The sequence below is a fragment of the Terrapene carolina genome, unplaced genomic scaffold (assembly GCF_002925995.2).
Source record: "Terrapene carolina triunguis isolate 2854851 unplaced genomic scaffold, T_m_triunguis-2.0 Scaffold58, whole genome shotgun sequence".
Lineage (NCBI taxonomy): Eukaryota > Metazoa > Chordata > Testudines > Emydidae > Terrapene > Terrapene triunguis.
This window is the reverse complement of record NW_020664409.1, coordinates 50,573,028-50,594,420: the sequence shown is the minus strand read 5'-3', so window position 1 is coordinate 50,594,420 and position 21,393 is coordinate 50,573,028. Positions and strand designations below refer to the sequence as shown.

Genomic DNA, 21,393 nt, shown 5'->3' with positions numbered 1-21,393 from the left:
TCTGTCTCAGACCCTAGTCACCTCTGCCCAGAAAGCCACTCCCACTTATTTTTATCCAAGATGGTGCTAGTGAGCCAGCAAGAATCAGTCAGCAGCCCCAGACAGGTTCTAATAGTGTGTGTGTGAGGGGTAGGTGGGTACAGAGTGGTAAGGATGAGAGAGGAACAGTTTCTGAGTCAGGTGGGATGGAAGGATGTTTCTGAGCTCCAGAAGTTCTGCGTCTATAGTGAAGTAGGTAGCACAGGAAAAGGTTTTGAGCCTGGACGTTTAGATGAACAGGACCTTGGATTTTGAGCCAGAGGGAAGAGTGAGGTCAAAGGGGGAGGGGCTTCAGAGCTATATGTGAGATGAGTAGGAAAGGATGAGTTCTAGGTTTTGAGCTAAGGGGAAAGAAGATCTGGAATATTGTGGGGTCAGGCTGAAGGAGATTTCTGAGCAGGAATGGGTTAGGTTAGATGGAGAATCTGATGGGGTCAAAGTTTCTGAAAGGGGAGGGAAATGGCAGAATTGAGTGTAGGTGAGTGGAGAGAATGGACCAGAGTGCCCAGATCCAGCCAAGATCTTGACTAAATTGGTGGTGTACAGACAGGGGGGAAGAAGATAGATCAGGAGGTAAGAGCTAGACTGGAGGAGGGAGAGGGAGGCTGAGACTAGTCAGAAACAGCAAAATGAGCTAATGCTGTTTTCTCCTACCTCTGCCCTCTGCTATAACTGTGTCAATGCTTTTCAGTTTGACAGTGATAGATGATTGGAGAGGGAAAACAGTCTTTTTCTTCCCATTTATCTCTCATTCCTAGCCAAAATCTTCCCCTGACTCCCTTGAAAATTTAGTCAATCTGCAGGGTGAGCATTAGGTGAGTAGGGTACCGTGGCAGAAGAGTCAGGGAACTATGGTAAGTACTTGGGGCACCAGCTCATGTATTGCTAAACTTGAACTATAAACTATAGTTGATAAATCTACATGACAGATCAAAACACACCTGAGAGACCTTCAAATTATCAACTATTACAGCTCTTTGATTACTTTGGAACCTCTACTGATACCAGCTCAAGGCCATCTCTGCAACTGTATAGATTAATCCTCTCAAGTTTTTTTTATGGAGATATCAGTCAGAATGAAGACATAATAGCTTCTGTCCAGAAATGGTTAATTAATAGCTTGCCTAGGTTATTTAAGTTCAATTAAGTAAATTGGTGCCCCTGATCTATATAAAAAGTGGCTGTTTGATTTGTCGTTTGCATCACTCTCAGTCTTTAAAGTGTACCAAGCTACTCGTTTTGACTTGACATTTCACTGTAATTGCCTGAAATGTTAGCAGCATCTTTGATCTGGGGAATAGTGGTGATACTATGCTGTTGTTTTTGGTTTATTCTGGGAATAAGAAGGAGGTAAGGTTTCTTTTTAAACATATCCCAACGCTAATTTCTGTAAAAAGATAGTGTGTGTATATAGCTGAGATAAAACTTGTCTGAACATTGGCAGATTGATAAGTAAAGGATAACAGTGGTGATGCTGGTGTTTGTTCTTTGAAATCTTTATATTATAATGGCATTTTTGTGTACATAAATTAAAAAAAAACAAAAACCAAGCAGGCTATGCAAATCCATATTCATGACTAACAGAAGACAGAGATACAAAGAGAGAGGAATCCATTTGTAAATGCCATTATAAATAATCATAATTTGGGTCTGATTTTCAGAAGTGCTTAGTATGTGCAGCTTCTGTTGAAATCAATAGGATTTGCAGGTGCTCACTATTTTTGAGAAATCAGATCCTACATGTTTATGCTTCTGATGTACAGATGACTGTTTTATTCCTTGTACCTTTTTCCATTTTATTTTCTGTATCAATGTAGTTTAATCTGGACTGTAGCAATATTGAACTCCTACTTTTAATGCTGATTACCATTTGGCTTGTTTACTGTATTGAGTAAATACTCTCAAGCCTTTATCCTACTGGCATGTGCTCTGTACAGAAACAAAGAAATTCATGAATATATTTACTATAAAAAGTGTCTCTTTGACTTGTCTTTTGCATCACGCTCTGTTTTTAAAGTGTACCAAACTGTTAGCTACTCCTTTCCACTTGAAACTCCTGAAATTTCACTCAGATTGCCTGAAATGTTAGCAGCATCTTTGATCTGGGGAATAGTGATCTTCTGTAAGTTGTAATACTTTGGCTTCATCTTGGTTGTTGAGTTTAGTGTACAGGTGCTGGGTGGTGTTGTGGCCTATACTATACAGGTTAGATTAAGAGGTGATTGTAGCAGGATGGTCTGCCCCTTTAAGGGTCTGCAGAGTTAGGGAGCAGCAGGCTGTGGCTTAAAGAGAAGCCCAGCAGGCAGCTTTTGGGAACCAGCTGATCCAGCAGAGAATCAGATCCAGTCATTAGCTGCTGCTTAGCTAGATCAGCTAGTTCCCAACACGTGCTTGCTGGGCTTCTCCTTAAACCACAGCCTGCTGCTCCCTAGCGCTGCAGGTGCTTAACGGCGCAGACCGCCCTGTGGTCCCTTCTGACTTTAAACTCTATGACTCTGACACGTAGTATTTAAAAGTTATTAGTGACTTACTGTGGGTGTCCATATCCAGGAATATAGTTGTTTGGATCCCAGTTCAACAAAGCACCTGATCACATGCTTAATTTTAAGCATGTGCTTAAGTGCTTTGTTGAAATGGGGCCTGTGGGCAAAACTCCCATTGATTTCAATGGTGCAGGATCAGATCCAAGTAGAATGTGCAAACAATGCTGTAATACTCTTTCTTTGGTGGGTTCAAAGGGCTCAGCATTCAGTGTGCTAGAGAATTTTGCAAGCCAAAGACCGACCAAATAAATGAAATAATCCCATCTTCGTGTCTCTGGAGGTCCAAATGATGTTTGTTCATCCATCTTCAATTCCTCCTTTCTTTCTGTCCATTAGAACTGTTAGTAATAAGTTTGTTTTTTATACAGTCTTAATTGAGTGTGTATTTGAGGTAATGTTATCTATTTTAGAATTTGCAGAGCAACTAAGGGGCTGATTCTTGCAAAGTGCCATGCATCCTCAACTCCCAAGTGGTATTGAGGACACTGAAGCAACTATCAGGTCTTCAGCAACTCCTAGGATCAGGCTCTAGAGGGGCTGAACCTACGCTACTTAAGGAGCTTTGCCACTGACTTCTGCTGGAACAGGATGAGGCCCTAGGTGCTCATTGCCTGATAAAGTCAATGAGAGCTGAGCCAATGACTTTAATGAGAGCAAGTGTGGATCCTTACTTACAGAAACTACAAACCAGAAATTCTAGACCTCATTCTGCAAAGCATTACTCACATGAGGATTGCCTATTTGCCTGAATAATCCCATTGAAGTCAGTGGGACTACTTGCATGTTATAAGGAAGAGATTGGCAATTATTTTTCACAACACATTTTCAAAAAAGTGGTTGTCTAAACTTTCCCATGAAAATTTTATATAGTTTCCACTGAAGAGCTGGAAACCAAACACTTTTCATATTCAAAACCCACGTACAGCAAACATTTTGGTTTTTAGTATAAGCTTTTAGTGTCCCCAAAAATGAATCTTAATTTGTTTGTTAACACAGATTTTTTTTATTTTTTTTTTTAAACAGAGAAATTTTTCAGGTTTCAAATTTCTTGTTGAAAAACTGGAGAGTTTCTACCAAAAGTGAAACTTTTCCTGAATATTTTCATTTGTTTCAAAAACCATTTTTTGGGAGACCAGCTCTCTATACTCAGCTCAGAATGGGTTGGTAAGACTGGGCCCTACAGCAGGTTACCTACAAATCAGAAATATCAGCAGACAGGTTGTCAGGAAAAAGCAAATAAAATGACAAAAAACAAACAAAAACTGAGTAACCAAAAGATAAAGCAAATAAATGGCCCTTTCATCATGCCATGAAAGCTGCCAAACTAGGGCTCTGGCAGACTGTCCTGAGAAATCAGTTCAGGTAGGAGAGCTCCTGTACTGAGCAAGCTTTGCCACAGGTCCTGAAAAGTACTGGGATGGGCTCCAACAACAAGAATATCCCAGGCAATATTAACTGCTGGGACGGGGTATTTATTTAAGGCACAATTCTGCTTGCAATGAATAGAATGTTACATTTTAAATGGTGAAAAAGAACCTACCCAAATGTAAAAAATAAAAGCTAGAATGATATAGCTTAAGTACATTTTTTGTTATTATTGGATTCTAATAAGGCTTCTGTAGGCTTAAGATCATTCTTTCTAATATACTATAGACCTCATAATGGATTTATTATGAAAAGGAGGGCAATTTCCCATTAACACTGATAGAAACTGAATGTTATAAATAAACTGGTATCACAATCTTATTTAGCTGGCCAAACTGAAGGACAGGTCTTAATTTATAACCCTAATTTGTAACATTTGTTTGTAACTTGTAGGCGTCCAGGTGAGCCGCCAGTGGAAAATGGGCTACTTCCATATCTGGGCTGCGCTTTGCAATTTGGTGCCAACCCTCTTGAATTTCTCAAAGCAAGACAAAAGAAATATGGGCACATTTTCACTTGCAAAGTGGCTGGAAAATATGTTCATTTTCTCACTGACCCTTTTTCATACCATTCAGTGATGCGCCAAGGAAGGCATTTGGACTGGAAAAAGTTCCACTTCGCTGCTTCTGCAAAGGTACTGCTTTACAATAACTGTAGTATTTTAATATATTTTAATATTTACTATGAAAAAATCAACATGGTCAAGTCATTCTGTACCTAGTTAATCTATATGTGACTTTTCAGTATGTCTGTCTGTCTGAAAGATAGTTTGTCTCCTGGCTCAAATCATAGAATCATAGAAGATTAGGGTTGGAAGAGACCTCAGGAAGTCATCTAGTCAAATCCCCTGCTCAAAGCAGGGTCAACACCAACTAAATCATCCCAGCCATGGCAATGTGTCAGATATTTTATTCCTTAATATAAATAACAATGGGTTTTGCAAAAACAGATTTAGGTTATCCAAGAATAAGGTGACCAGATGTCTCGGTTTTATAGGGACAGTCCCGATTTTTGGGTCTTTTTCTTATATAGGCTCCTATTATCCCCCACTCACTGTCCTGATTTTTCATACTTGCTGTCTGGTCACCCTATCCAAGAATGACATTATTTAGTTATGTAATCTCACAAAAATACTAGAACAAAAGTACAGCACAAGATGGTTTGCACTATTGTGAATTTATATTGAATTGACTAATTTTAAAAACAAATGTACTGCTTGTGAAAGATGCCAGATTAGCAGCCCTGGAAACTGAAATCCTCTGTATATCCACAGAGCAGATCTGGCATAGACTCCCATCAGTACAAGTTTCTTCCCATTAGCCTAGCATTGTTCTTCAGTCACTAGTTGGAGGGATCACCTCTGGAAGTCTCATTCAGGCCCATTCAAATCTTGGCCTTTCTGCCAACAGAATAACAGTTATGGTGTTGGCTGTGTAATGTGGAAGCCTGTGTCCTAGAATCTAAATTCTAGATTAATCCACACACTCATTTCACTGAGGACCTCAAACAACACTTAGGTGGTAATGACTTTTGTCACTATTGATTTATTCCTTTATTTGCCTTGCAATGACACCCTGAGAAGCAAATATACCTCTATAAAATAGAATGTGTCTTTACAAATCAGTTTAATCTTATCTCAGACCACAAACACTAAAATGCCTTAATCATAACTCAGGCTAAGGGCAGGTCTACACTAACCCCCCAATTCGAACTAAGGTACGCAACTTCAGCTACGTGAATAACGTAGCTGAAGTTTGAAGTACCTTAGTTCGAACTTACCTCGGTCCAGACGCGTCAGGCAGGCTCCCCCGTCGACTTCGCGTACTCCTCTCGTCGAGCTGGAGTACCGCAGTCGACGGCGAGCACTTCCGGGTTCGACTTATTGCGTCCAGACAAGACGCAATAAGTCGAACCCAGAAGTTCCATTTGCTTGCCGCCAAACTACTGGGTAAGTGTAGACCTACCCTATGTCTACACTGCAGTTGGACATCTGTGGCTGGCCCATGCCAGCTGACTTGGGCTCGTGAGGCTTGGGCTAAGGGCATGGGCAGCAGGTATAAGAGGCTTGTGGAGACTAAGCCTCCCCAAACAGGGCAAGAAATGATGGATGCGACACACCTCCCTTTGGAGTCAGGCTGGCCAGCCGCCTTTGGAGCACTGCTGCTGGAAGCTTCTGAGAAGTGGGGGCGCCACCGGTGTCTGGACTGTGGCCTTCCCATGCTCTGCCCTAAGGCCCTGCTCCTACTTGGCCTTTTCCCCCATGGCCCCACCCGCGCTGCACATCTTCCCCCTGAGGCCCCACCGGCGCTGCACCTCTTCCCCCTGAGGCCCCACCCTCACTCCGCCTCTTCCTGCCCCCACTCTGCCTCCTCTCCAAAAGCCCCCTGCCTGCTTCTCTCTGCCCCTGTCGCTTGCCCCTAAGGCAGGAGGGGGCAGAAAGGAGTGAGCAGTGGGCGGGAGGCCTCGGGGGAGTGGGTGGAGAAGAGCGAGTGGTGGGCGGGGGGCCCTCGGGAATAGGGGCAGAGAAAGACAAGCAGTGATAGGCGGGGTGTCCTCAAGAGAGGGGGGGCGGAGAGGAGCAATCAGCAGGCGGGGTCCTTGGGAGAGGGGTCCTTGGGAGAGGGGGCAGAGAACAGGGGGCAGGGGGACTTGGGAGAGGGGGCGGAGAGGAGCGAGTGGCAGGTGCAGGGCCCTCAGGGGAAGAGGCAGAGCGAAGATGCGAAGAGGCAGAGTGGGGGCGGAGCCTCAGGTAGGGTGACCAGATAGCAAGTGTGAAAAATCAGAACAGAGGGTGAGGGTAATAGGCACCTATATAAGACAACGCCCCAAATATCAGAAGTGTCCCTATAAAATCGGGACATCTGGTCACCCTAGCCTCGCGGGGAAGAGGCTGAGCAGGGGCAGAGCCTCAGGATGGAGTGGAGGCCGGGGCCATAGTTCAGGCGCCGGTGGGCCCCCCCACTGCTAGGGAGCTTCTCACGTGCCACCTATGGCTAAGGGGCTGTTTAAATGCAGTATAGATGTTCGGGCTTGAGCTGGAGTCCGAGATCTGGGACGCCTCCCCCCGGCCTCACGGAGTCCTAGAGCCTGGGCTCCAGCCCAAGCTGGAATGTTTACACTGCTGCTAAACAGACCCTTTGCCCGAGTCCTATGAGCCCAAGTCAGCTGGCATAGGCCAGCTGTGGGTTTTTAATTGCAGTGTACACATACCTTATGTGACTATTGCATGGTGTCACTACACAGCAGAGTTCAGGTTGCTTGGGTGCCTTCACTGTGAATTACCATACCTTAATGTGTCTAGTTTTATTTTGAATTAAACTTCAACTCAATTGCCTGGGTTTGTAATGCTTGTTTTGGGGACAAATACAATATCCTTGTAATTTTTTTACCGTTAAGTTGCTGAAATGTACTCTCAAGCTTAACTGCAGCTTAACATCATTTTCTGTCTGTGCTTTCATCCAGTAAGGTCCCTATCTTGCAAGCTGCAGAGTGTGTTCACTCCCTTTAATGACAATGGAAATTGAGGGCACTCAGCACTTCTCAGGAGATGCTTAGCACTTTGGAGAATTAGGCCCTAACCCTTTAAAAACTATCTGGTCAACTAAGGGCCCAATCAAACTCTTATTGAAGTCAGTGAAAAGATTCCCAATGGGAACTAACTGAATCCCTAAGGATATGTCTACACTGCAATAAAACACCCATGGCAGGCTTGCGTGGCTTGGGCTGTGAGGCTATGAAACTGCAGTGTAGACATTCAGGCTAGCTGATCCAGGCCAGTCGTGGATGTTTTACTGGAGTGCAAACATACCCTAAGTGATCGTACTTATTTATGTATAAGCATATATCATAGACTATTTTTGTGTGCTTATTTAATACTTACGAAGACTTGTGGCCAATTATCACTTTACAGAGTTGACGGTTCTTACTATATGTCCCTGTGTTAAATTATGAAGATGACATATTGGCTATGATTTCCCTTGTAAATGATTATTTACCAAGATTGTGATGATCCTCATTTATCTTACATGCAATTTATTTGGTGGCAGGCTTTTGGACATGGGAGTATTGACCCACGTGATGGAAACACCACTGAAAATATGCACCAGACTTTCATTAGAACCCTGCAAGGTAATGCCCTGAATTCCCTCATTGAAGCTATGACGGAAAACCTACAATATGTCATGCTGCAATCAAGTACATCTAAACTGCATTCCAACAACTGGGTAACAGATGGGCTTTACGCGTTCTGTTGCCGGGTGATGTTTGAATCTGGCTTTTTAACGCTTTTTGGTACAGAGTTTAATTCAACCCAAGACAAGAATCTATCTCAGCGGGAAACCCAGAGAGCACTTATTCTAAATGCTCTTGAAAACTTCAAGGAGTTTGATAAAATCTTCCCAGCCCTTGTCGCAGGCGTGCCTATCCATGTGTTCAAGAGCGCCCACAATGCACGGGAGAAGCTGGCAGAGGCTCTGTTCCATGAGAACCTCAGAAAAAGGAACAACATCTCTGAGCTCGTCACTCTCCGTATGTTCTTAAATGACACTCTGTCGACTTTTGATGATAAGGAAAAAGCAAAAACCCACCTGGCTGTACTATGGGCTTCACAAGCTAACACAATACCTGCTACTTTCTGGAGCTTATTCTATCTTATTAGGTAAGTAGCTGTGTTTGCAGTTTCCGAAGTAAAATAACTTCTTGGCTTTGTTGCCACTCAGAAATTGTCTCAGCATTAAGGGTCAAATTCTGCTCTTGGATGAATGTCAAATCCAGGTCCCGCTGATGTCAATGGCAAAACTCCTATAGATTTCTGCAGGCCCAGGATTTTGTCCTGCATGAGTAAGACCCCCACAGAAACCCCGCTCATGCAGCCCAGGGAAGGAGATGGTCCCACATAGGGTTTTTCTGCATTAGAGACATTTACTAAAAATGTCTCGTCCAATGCTGTGAGCCCTGGTATAGACAAGACTCCTGCAGCCACAGATGCTTTTAACGCTATGTCAATTAAACCTTCAGAGCAAATCTAAACAACACAATATTAAAATCACCAGTGGCTGTGGAAGCCTTGATTACACTAGGGCTCCCAACATTAGGTCCAGCGGGACATTTTTAGATCGTTTCCCTAGAATAGACAAGGTTTTATTGCACACTTTTGTTTATCTGCCCATCTTTTGGATTCACAGATATATATTGGCTGCTTTACAGAAAAAAAAAAGCTAGGCTTCTGCAGAGCCTATATTGATGTAGCACTGTTGAAGTTAATGGAGCTATACCAATTTGCACCATCTTAGGATCTGACTAATAGGTCCTAATTCTTCACTCTGCTACCCTGTTTTCACTTTGATGTAACTCCACTGCATCCAAATCCCCTACATGTCTTAAAAAAAATCTCAGGCTAAATTTCTAAATCTGTACTTTTCAAGATGAGCCTTTACACCGCCTGCCTACATTTCTGTCATAAATTGACTTAAAATTAAAGAACACCATACCTACCTGCTAATGATAATGATTGAGCTTTAACTAGCACATTTCATTCAAAAATCCATAAGGGGTCTATTAATTTTACAAATTCTGATCCTGAAGTCATTGGGCACACCCATTGATTTCCATGGAAGTTCTGTGCCCCCCCAAGGACTGTGGGATTACAACCTGTATATCTGTTTAAAATCATGTCATCCATTACAAACATCTGCCATATCTGTATGGAAGACCAGAAAGTGAAGGCTACGTTATTTAATTTAAACTACGGGGAGGTATTTTTTTTATTTTTATTTTTTGGTAGGCAGAATGTAATTATCCAACTGGATACACGCCAGGGCAGCTGATAATGTGAATGTGATCTATGATCTCTCTCCTAGATTTTTAGCTGCAATGGGGCTATCTCCTAATCTAGGATTGATCGCTATATTCCTTATTCTTGGCATTGCTTAACCGAGATGTCATTATTTAACAGCATTATACACATTAATTTGGTCTTGCTCAAAATTGGATACTGAACCAAATCTTTGAAGATCTTTTCAGTGTTTTGAACAACCAGGATTTTTCCAATATAATAAGTATACTTATATTTTTACTCTAGATTTTTACGTAGTTTTTTTGTTTTACCAGGTTTACATCCATGGATTAACAAACTACACTGTAGACAGGAAAAAATGAATATCATATTTAACAGCAAACCTTTTGTATGTTACTTAAGTTACAAGTAAGAAATATTTTTGTTTCTGGTATATTGATTTTAGGAGCCCAGAAGCAATGAAAGCAGCTACTGAAGAGGTGCAAAAAACACTGGGAAATGCTGGTGAAAAGATCGACTTAGATGGCAAATGTATCTCCTTGAATCGAAAACAACTGGATAATATGCCAGTATTAGGTATGGTCATCACATGTAACACTACCAGGAACACCCAGATATTTTTCTATCTATAGTCAATAAAACATTTGCTATGAAATGCTAAATGACTATCCAACAGCAGGATAATAAAGCTACACTATATCCTTAGTTAGCAAAGGCCAAATTTCTCAGCAGTCCTGAGGTCTGTGGTGTGGGGATTATCATAATTTTGAAGTGAATCCCATTTTTCCCCATATAATTTCATGTATGAGTTATGCTTAAGTACTATGTCATGCAGCACCAGTGATCTATAGGTAAGTCAAAGTAAGGTTGTATTTTGTTTTTGTTTTTTTAAAAGGGCTAAGATCAAACAGAAGGATCTTATCATATTTGGAGTTGTAACTAATGCTTGAGGAATGTTAAACAATGAATTTCTAACATGACTAAAAGCATTATTATTATGATGCATATTTTTTAAAATATGGGTAACATTTTCCAAAGCACCCAAGTGACTGAGGAGCTCACCCCCAAGTCACTTAGACCCCTGTTAATTTCAATGAAAGTTAGGAGCCTAAATACTTGTGAGGATCTGGGCCTTACAGCTATTGAAATTTTTGCCCTATAATTACTGGTGTGGGGAGGTTCAATGTAACTTTTTTTAGAAGCATTGTTCCTTTTTGTCAATATCATTCTCCTCCCTTGAGCACTAAGGCTTAGGAAGATACTGCCACACTATTCTGATTTTTTTTCTCCACATCTTTCTCCATCGTCTTTATTCCATTCCACATCTCAGTGCAGGATCATTCCCCAGTCTCAAGTATTTTGTGCCTCCAGTTTCTAACGTTTCCCTGGGAGGAAAGTGGAGTGTCCTCCCAAGATGATCAGCACAGAGTGTTGCCTCTGAACAGATCTCACTACTCCCTCATAGGGCAAAGAGATGTCAGCCACCTCTGCTGCAGTATCCTCCCATCCCCAAAATCCTCCAGGGGAGTAGGAGCCCACAGCTGGAGAGTGGTTGGGTAGGGGAGAGCTGAAGGTAGGGCTAGGAGCTGCGTACTGAGGGACCTGCAATTTCAGGTGGTGGAACTGTTCTTTTTCCACAATGGTGAGGAAAATCCTGCTGAAGAATAATTCTAGAGGGAGGCCACAAAGGGATCTTGTCAGTTTTCTCCCTATCCAGCCCCTTTCCTTGTTTGTTTCCCTGGGAAGAGTGATCCAGGACACAGTTTTCTTTTTAGGATCAAATTGTCTTTTAAACACTTGAAGTTGGCATGATAAACAAAAATAGGTCTACAAACTAGGGTCCTTGATTTCAAAAGGGAAAACTTTAAAATATTAAGAGAATTAGTTAGGCAAGTTGACTGGACTGAAGTCAAACTTCAGAAAAACGCATAGGGAAAGGTTGCAGACCAAACTGGATGAACAAGCATCTGAAATGGGTTAAGAGAAAGCAGAAAGACCACAAGGAATGGAAGAAGGGATGGCTTGGCAAGAAAAGCTACCAGGGGTCACTGAATGAAATTAACAAGCAGCAGGTTTAGAACAAACTTCTTCACACAAAGCACAGTCAATGTGTGGAATTCATTGCCAGTGGATGTTATGAAGGCCAAAAGTATAACTGGATTAAAAAAAGAATTAGATAAATTCATGGAAGATTAGCCATTGATGGACCTTTAGCCAAAAGAGTCAGGGTCTCAGCCCCATAATCTGGTGTCCCTAAGCCTCTGACTGCCAGATGCTGGGACTGGACAACAGGGGATGGATCACTCAATTGCCCTGTTCTGTTCATTCCCTTTGAAGCATCTGGCACTGGCCACTGTCGGAAAACAGGATACTGGGCTCGATGGACCATTGGTCTGACCAATTATGGCTATTCTTATGTTCTTACCTCTTGGAAGTCTGAAAGTGTAGGGATAAAGCGAGAACTTCCAAAAGCCAAGCAGAGCTGGATGTTGCAAAGGAAATTAAAACCAATAGTAAAGTGTTCTTTAGCCACATAAATAAAAAAGGAACCAAGAAAAGAAGAAGTGGGACTGCTAAACCCTGAGGACAGGGTGAAGATTAACGATAAACTAGGTATGGCCCAACACCTAAGTGAATACTTTGCCTCAGTTTTTAATAAGGGCATTGACGAGGCTGGGGCAGTGGCAGGGTGGCTAATGGAAACAAGGATATGCAAGTAGAAGTTACCAAATCTGAGATGGAAGCCAAACTCAGACAGGTTAATGGGATCAAATCAAGGAGGCTGAATAATCTCCATCTAAAAATATTAAAGGAACTGGCACATGAAATTGCAAACACCAAAAGCAAGGATTTTTAATGAATCAATAAACTCAGCGGTCGTACCCTATGTCTAGAGAATTGCACATATAGTACCTATACTTAAGAAAGGGAAAAAAAGGGAGCCAGGAAACTATGGCTTGCTAAGTTTGACCTCAGTTGTATGCAAGGTCTTAGAACAAATCTTGAAAGAGGGAGTAATTAAAGACAGAGAGATAAATGGAAATTGGGACAACACACAACATGGTTTTACAAAAGGTAGAGCGTACCAGACCAACCCGATCTCTTTCTTTGCAAAGACAATCAGTTTTCTAGGAAAAGGAAATCCAATCTACCTGTATTTCAGTAAAATATTTGATACAGTTGCATATGGGAAATTATTAGTTAAATTGAAGAAGACGGGGATTAATATGAGAACTGAAAGGTGGATAAGGAACTGGTTAAAGGGGAGACTAGAACAGGTTATACTGAAAGGTGAACTGTCAGGCAGAAGGGAGGTTACTAGTAGAGTTCCTCAAGGATTGGTCTTGACCAGTCTTATTTATTATTTCATTAATTACCTTGGCACAAAAAGTGGGAGTGTGCTAATAAAATTTGCAGATGACACAAAGTTGGGAGGTATTACCAAAGCAGAGTAGGACCAGGATATCATATAAGAAGATTTGGACAACATTGAAAACTGGAGTAATAGAAATAGGATGAAATGTAATAGTGCAAAGTGCAAGATCATGAATTTGGGAATAATAAGAGATTTTGCTGTAAGATGGAGAATTATCAGTTGGAAGCAACAGAGTATTTGTCCATCATAGGATGACTATGAGTCGCCAGTGTGATGCGGCCATGAAAAAGGGTAATTCAGTCCTAGGATGCAATAGGTGAGCTACTTCTAATCGAGTTAGGGAAATGTTATTACCATTTGTTGAGGGCTGCCTGGGTGCCCTAGACTGGCAGTAATGCCTAGTGCCAAGTGTCTATGGCCGCTCTGCCTAGTGGCTACAGATCACAGCAGTATTGCCCAGAGAGATGAGGGCTGCTCTGCCTACTGGCTATAGTCCCAAAGGAGAGGGGGTAGGGAAACCCAGCCCCCCCCACTCCACTGGGGCCTGACCCAGGGACCATATATGTGGCCTAGGATCTGGTACACTTACTCATGCCCCCTGGGTCATTTCCTACCCCTGTTCCCTGTACTTCCGTTGCTGTCACAACTCAGTCTTGGGATCTCCCTTAGCATCCTCCCCAGTTCATCTCCGGAGCCTCTTCCCATGGTGACAGTGAGTTGTCACCCTCAGCTCCTGTAATTGATGGGCTTCCAGCAGCTTGCTTAGGAGGCTTGGTCCCAACAGCTTGGAGTTCTGGTGACTTCTCAGTAGGAGACTGCTGCACTCAATTGCTCTCCTCCCTCAGTCAGCCCAGACTGAGCTGAGCTGCTCCTTTCTGAATGCCACTGCAACAGTGTTCCTTACTTTATATTCTCAGTGCTTTGTCCAACAATGGTGCTTCACCAGTTAGTGGTCTGTTATGTATTGCAGGCTCTGGTGATACTTAACCTGTACATTTTATGCTCCAAAACAATATGAATGGCTAGAACTGGTGTGTGTGTGTGTGTGTGTGTGTGTATAAATAAAATCAATGCAAATGTGCTATTCATATACGTATATATGAAGATGCATAATTTCCATATTAGTAATAAAATAGTTTCCATATTAAATGAAATTTGATGGTTGCAAATAAAACTTAGGGGAATTCTTCTCTTTATCAACCTCTTACGCTGTTTTCTTTGCTCTATTCATTTTAGCAGTTTCCTTCTCTCCATAATATTGCATGTTATAGAAGATTACAGGCAATTTAAACTGTGCAACTCCCCCCCACCCCTCAAGGGGATACATAATTTTTTTTCATATTAATCATTTTCTTTTTCTCTCTCTACAGATAGTATTATCAAGGAAGCAATGAGGTTGTCCAGTGCATCCATGACTGTCAGAGTTGCTAAGGAGGATTTCACTTTGCATTTGGATAACGACTCCTACAACATCCGCAAAGATGACATTGTAGCTCTTTATCCTCAGCTGCTGCACTTTGATCCAGACATCTATGCTGATCCCTTGGTGAGTAATTACAGGGACATACAAACTCCCTGTTCCAGGAGATGTTAACTGCCTGTTAATAAGGCATAAGGTTAATAAGGCCTCAGTGCCCCCGTGCTTCACTCTACCACACAGGTCCTGGATTTATGCCTGGGAACTCCCTGAACAGGAAGGGATGGGGAGTGCAGTGGAGGCAGCAAAATCAGCACTGACCTTCCATCACTCTGCAGAAAATTCTTTGGCTGAGAAAAAAAGTAGTGTTGATAGGTTTAAAGGCAGTTCCCTTCAACCTTCCTCAGCCACCATGTTGTGATGTTTCAAGTGAGGACAAGAGAAGGGGAAGTCCTTAAGGACATACAGTGGTGATGAGGGAAGTGGGAAAGACTTCCAATTTGGACACATGTACAAAAAGCTAGATTGTAGCTGTCCTCTGTGTGGGTCAGTAAAAGACAAGTAGAGGTGTGAAAAGCTTTCCAACACTGATGCCCCTGCACAGGGGCTGGTATTCTGCTACCCCAATTGCAAGAGCTGCTCAGGGTAAGGGGCCTTGCAGAGGCTAACCTCTCCCAAAAGGGTTTGGCGGACTGGAGGCATGGCCAGCTACAGATAGGGTGAGCAGACAGCAAGTGTGAAAAATCGGGATGGGGGTAGGGGGTAATAGGAGCCTATATAAGAAAAAGACCCAAAAATCAGGACTGTCCCTATAAAATCGGGACATCTGGTCACCCTAGCTACAGAGGAGGAGCATACTGTGCATTGGGTGCTCTTCCCAAGAGGCATTGTGTCAGTGCGGTTGCACATCCCCCCCGCCCTGCATAATCTGGCTCTAATAGACATTAAACTTTCAACTTTCATTACAGACATTCAAGTATGATCGCTATCTCGATGAGAATGGAGAAGAAAAGACTATCTTCTATCGCAACGGTCACAAGTTAAGATATTATTACATGCCATTTGGATCAGGAATAGCAAAATGTCCTGGAAGATTATTTGCTGTCCATGAAATCAAACAGTTTTTGACTTTGGTACTTTCATACTTTGAAATCGAGCTTCTTGACAGCAATGTGCCATGTCCTTCTTTAGACCAATCCCGAGCAGGGCTGGGTATTTTACAACCAACTAATGACATTCATTTCAAGTACAGATTAAAATGTCTGTGAATATATAAAACATTTTACCTATAGGGGAAAAAAAATCAGTATTCAGATTATCATTGATCTAAAAACCCTAAACAGATTACACCATAATGCTAATGCAATGTGAACATCACACAGTGCTGGTAGGGATTACAGAAATGGTTGTTTTTCCTTTCACCAGGGTTATCATAGGCAAACTGAGATTTTTGTATTGGGGAATCAGGCATACATTTTCTTTTTTGCCAGCAAACACAACTTCTTCCTGTGAATGGAGTAAGAATATTGCCCTCTGAGTTAAATAATTTCCCCATATTTGCTTGTAAACAATTTTTTTGCCATTTTCACAGATGAAAGGTCTTATTTTTTTCATTATTGTAACATTTTTGTTGTATAATGGCAGGACATTTTTGTTTTGTGCCTGTGGAAAATGCTTTATGTTTTCATGAAAAACTAGCACAATTTTTGAGGAAAACCTACAAAATGTTTCACGTTTTAGTGAAACTGCACCAGCTTGTACTATATTCCTGGTGTGAGAATCTTTTCACAAAACTCTAACCACATGGGTGTGAATCATACTGACTGATGGAAATGCTTCTCTCAGTTGTCTGCTGTTTTGTCATTTTTCAACAGTCCAATGTCATAAAGCACTGAGGTCAACCATGATTTGTTTTGCTATTCTATACAATTTTATTCATTTCAGTGTTCCAAACACTCGGTATTTAACATCATACACGAGCAATTAAATTTGGATTGATTTTTTAGGAAAATTTCTTCAGGGTATAAGAGGTGGTTTTGTGGTCATCTGTCAATGAAAAGAACAAATGAGAATCTAATCTATAGTTAGTTTTCCCCATTCCTTGTTTTTAGGGATTGAAGGTCTGATCTTGCAACCCTTACTCATGAGAGTAACCCCTGTCCAGGAAGAGATCACATAAAGAGCACTTAGCCATTTCCAAACTCCATATACAGGCAAATATTCCATCACAACTAGTAAAAGTTATTCCTAAATTAAGAATTTGGGATTGAGCCCTAAATCTGCTTTAGCTTTTCCATCTGCTTCCCTTCTCACTAGCCTTTATTTTAAGTATTCCTGTACAAAGAAAAAGAAAAGATTCTGCTATTTGTAATTATTTATTACCCATATTTTGTCTTCTAATTTTATTTACTCACTTTTCATTTTCAAAAGAGAACTGGTAAAAGCAGAAAATGACACCATCACTTCATGACTTACTTATAGTGTTTTAACTGTTATGTACAATGTAAATATATTTTAATTTCTTATTGTAGCTGATATGGTTGTAACCTTCAAATATGGATTATTTTCGTAGTTTTGTCAATCATATTTATGTATAATGTATAATCCATTTACCATACATTGCTGCTCCCACCTAGAGTGCATTAGAAGTACAATAGTATGCTATTCATTCACAGCCTCACGGGACTTGCTGTTTTCACAGTATGGCTCCTTTCCTCTTTTTTAAAAAAGAACTTTTTAAAAATCAATGTTCTGAAGTTGGTGGAGGTAGTTGGGTATGGTGTGCAGCATATTCTTCCACTATGAAAAGTGGTAACTAGTAGAATGAAAACAAAAAATAATGGGGAAAGACTATGAAAACACTTCCTCTACTATTTTAAATATATTTATTGATAAATTATTTTTGCTTTACTTTTACTTTATTCCAGGTTCCCTGGAACATTTAGCCTCTATCTTCCTTCTCCTATCTCCTTTAATTTAGCTGTCTTTTCAGCAACACTTTGTGGCCTAACATGCTACTTTCAGTTCACTTTGTATTTTGAAAACTAACTTGGAAGTGTTAAACAGTTGCTAATGTTGGCCTACATCACCACCTTCCACAGAGATACCTATGGGAAGGAGAACATAAGAACAAATTTTCTCCCAGAATTCCATGGGAGACAGGTGCAGGGTCTGCATCTTGTGGAATGGGTATTGATTTTAGCCCCAAACTCTGCTGATTGCGAAGAATCTACAAGAGGCACGAAGGCCTGTGTTAGCTCTGAGGACCTAGTAACTTTTCCCCTTCCACTGCTTCCTGGAAGTGCAGCTCCACTGGAGACAGCTATCGGGCTTTCCCCTGACCATGCCTGCCCCTCTTACAGGAGTTTCACACTGTACAGAGGGTGTATGCATTAAGGTAGCATAGCCCAAGGGTCTATTATCTTTTCTGGATAATGTCTCTGGGTAATGTTCATGGGAGGGTGATGCACCCTTTCCCTCAGTCTTTCAACTTCTTCTCCAGCTTGCCAGCTCCTACTACTTCTCTCCTCCTTTTAGGTACCTGTCCCAATAAACAGTGCGGCCTAGGGTTTGGGGATGGGGTGTGGTGCCACAGAGGCAACCAACTGCCCCGTACATACTGTACAGTACCACTTTACATAACAGTTCAGTTATAAGTAATCTAGCCACCCCATACCTCAGGGCTGGCTCTTAAATCCTTCTGCTAGTGCTTCTCTAGCACTTTAGGCCTGGTCTACACTACGACTTTAATTCGGATTTAGCTGCGTTAATCCGAATTAACCCTTCACCCGTCCACACTACAGAGCCAGTTAATTCGAATTAAAGGGCGCTTTAAATCGATTTCTGTACTCCACCTCGACGAACGGAGTAGCGTCAAAATCGATTTTGTTAATTCGAATTAGGGTTAGTGTGGCCGCACACCACCGAATTAATGTGATTAAAATAAATGGGGTAGTGTGGCCGCACACCACCGAATTAATGTGGTTAAAAACCGAATTAATGTGCTTAGTGTGGCCGTGCACAATCGAATTTATACAACCTGTTTCCCAAATTCGAATTATCTAAATTCGGATTAATCCTGTAGTGTAGACATACCCTAAGAGAGCTCATGTTCCCCATTTAGGGACTGATGCAAAGCTCACTGAAGCCAATGGAAGGATGCCCATTGCTTTCAGTGAGCTTTGGATAGGTCCTTAACAAGCAGAATACACCAGAGACAACCTACATATTCAAATTGGCACCGTAGTATCAGCAGCTTGGACACTAAGGAAAATGAACATCACTTGAGTAAAGCATTATAAAGAACACATTAAATGTACTATTAATGAACTAGAATATGTCTGATACCGATTCAAATGCTAAAATAGCTGTTGCTACCTATTATTAAAAATCTAGATGAAAAAGTGCTTCCTTGCAACTTTCATATGCCCTCCAACATTTGTGCTGGAAATAATCTGAATTGTACTTTAAAAAAAATATCGTTCTAATTAAAATAGTTGTAAATATGTGATTTCTCTGTGTGTGTGATTTTTATTCATACAGTTGTGAGTTGGGCTGAACCTTGTTGTCATGGGTCATGCATAACCACTGCCCTTGAAGATAGTTGTAAGAGACAATTTAAACCCCCTTCACCTAATACAAAAGCATATGTGAGTTCACTCAGAAATTTGAACTATGCTGGCTAAGGGCGTTTGCTGGCCATTACATTGTTTGAGTAAGGGGTGTGTGGGTGTGTGTGCGTGTGTGTGTGTGTGGGGGTGTTTGGATAAAGGGTATGGGGGGGGGGGGGGGGGGGGGTAAAGAGCAAGACAGAGAGAAGCGGAAAGAAAACCAAGCAGGCACAGCCTGGAAGCACAGCATGTGGCCCTGGGAGAAGCCTAGAGAGAGGCTTTGGGTTGGGATGCTGGCTGAAAAAGGCCTGGACCTGTAAGCAAGGACACTGTCTCCCATTGTTCAATTCCTCCTTGTTCAGGCAAATGGGGCTTTGTAATTCTTTGCAAATAAACAAAACTGCATCAAAGAAATACCTGACTCTCATCAGGTTCTCCTCCTATCTGGAACAACTCACAGCACCACAATTTGGGCTCCCCACTTGGGTCCAAAGTAGTAACAATACTGTATATTAGATAACTTTGCTCTAAAAATGAGTCCCCATAACATACAAAGCATTGAAGGAAGAGAAGGCCTTGAGTGAAAAAGGAATTATATTAAATCCAGATCCAATCTAGAATGAATCTATGCTGGCATTGGGGCTGAAATGGTTGAGGGGGCTTAAAGGCAGCTAGCACTCCCAAGACATTTAGAAGCTGTGGCTTTGCAGTTTTCTCTCTTGTCACTGTATCCATGAACTTTGTTTTAAAAATTAGGTTGTTAAATAAAATTCTAGCCTGAGACTAAATCTTTAGGGCTCTCATAAGGACTTACCTATTCTGGCCAACACTATTTTAAAAAGGTCTATTTTGTTGAATGATATTGTTATTCATGGCACAATGAGGGGGGGGGGCAGGGGACTAAGTCCTCGCCCCCCCTTGGTTCTGGGCCGGAGCTGGAAATATGGGCAGGCCGCACCCCCATCAAGATGGAAGGAAGGTTGGGCCAAATTTGGGAGGCACTGTGACCTTGTGCACCATGTTGCAATGACACTGACTCAAATTTGGCCCAGCCACTGCCCTCCTCTCCCCCTCTATGACAGAGGAGTGTCTGGGCTGCAACCCAGTGGAATAGTGGCGCTGCAACCCCATGGAATGGCTTGGCCCCTCCCACTTTTGCAATCTTTCTGGTGTCCATGAGCACCAGGCACCCCCAGTACCCTGGGAGAAATGGAGCAGGGCGCATTTCCAGTTCCCAGGAGGGTGGGAGGATTGGATCTGGGTTTTTGGTACCTCCTGGAGAAGTGGAAATGAAGAAGGAGGCTCTCAGAACTGCTGGCCCCTGGTGGGGATGGTGCTCTTCAGCTTGACTGCGCCTCTGGGTAAGGGCTTGGGATTAGGTGCAGCGGATACAGCTCAGAGCTGGGTGCAGGGCAATGTGGAGGGTAGAATACGGAGCTGGGTATGGGGCAGCAGGAGGGGAGCGTGTGTAGATCTGGATGCAGGGGACAGAGCGCAGGTCTGGGTACAGAGGCTGTGGGGGCAGGGAGGGAGTGTGCAGGGGGAAAGTACTGGGGGAGAGAGCTTGGGGCTGGTTGCAAGGCAGAGGAGGGAGAGCTCTGCGCTCTCTCCTTAGGCAAATTCTGGTTGCGTGGCTGGTGTGACTTGTATTTCCATAGCACTTGCCTCTTCAAAGTGCTGTTCAAATGTTAACCAGCTCACCCTACTAAAAGTCTGGATGCATCTCTCAACCACATCAGACCAGCCAGCCCTCACAAGCCTCCTCTGAACAAACAGGGCACCTCCCCAGCCCAGTCCAGCTTCCCTTATCTCTTGCCCCGTTGTGAGGAGGACCAATGCCCTGCTACCTATTTGATTGTCTTCCAAGGTAAAATGTCAGCCCTGCGCCTTCTCTTCAAATATAACTCACATTTCGCTCCACCTCTCTCAGGCTTCTTGTTTTCTTTCTCCTTTATTTATACTCCTCTTTGCCTTCCTCCTTTCTCCTCCTCACTCTGTCCCTCCTTTAGTTTTCCTTTTCTTAAAGCCCCTCCCTCTTCCTATCTCAGACTCCCACTTTTAGGCTTCAGCTGAGGGCCACACTCCCCAGGGGACAATATTGATGCTGTCAGGCTGAGTGCTGTTTGTACCAACCTCCTAGCCAGCAGGTACAGTCAGGGCTCTCTGTGCCAGAGGCTCTCCTGCTCAGT

General features: G+C 42.4%; 1 protein-coding gene across 1 annotated transcript; it reads left to right on the top strand.

Annotated features, from left to right (window-relative positions):
• Nucleotides 1-1,309: 1,309 nt before the first annotated feature.
• On the top strand, nucleotides 1,310-16,061 carry LOC112110645 (cholesterol 7-alpha-monooxygenase). The gene is made up of 6 exons (XM_024205743.1): nucleotides 1,310-1,389; nucleotides 4,401-4,641; nucleotides 8,054-8,664; nucleotides 10,247-10,377; nucleotides 14,548-14,723; nucleotides 15,563-16,061. The coding sequence occupies exons 1-6, from the start codon at nucleotides 1,310-1,312 to the stop codon at nucleotides 15,860-15,862; spliced, it is 1,539 nt and encodes a 512-aa protein (XP_024061511.1). The 3' UTR covers nucleotides 15,863-16,061.
• The last annotated feature ends 5,332 nt before the right edge of the window (nucleotides 16,062-21,393 follow it).

What these genes read in the sequence shown, in the direction of transcription:
- LOC112110645 (XM_024205743.1), top strand. Translation starts at nt 1,310, where the DNA reads ATGTTAGCAGCATCTTTGATCTGGGGAATAGTGGTGATACTATGCTGT. An exon ending in ACTTCGCTGCTTCTGCAAAG is followed by an intron (nt 4,642 to 8,053) that starts GTACTGCTTTAC and finishes ATTTGGTGGCAG; the next exon opens with GCTTTTGGACATGGGAGTAT. An exon ending in AGCTTATTCTATCTTATTAG is followed by an intron (nt 8,665 to 10,246) that starts GTAAGTAGCTGT and finishes TATTGATTTTAG; the next exon opens with GAGCCCAGAAGCAATGAAAG.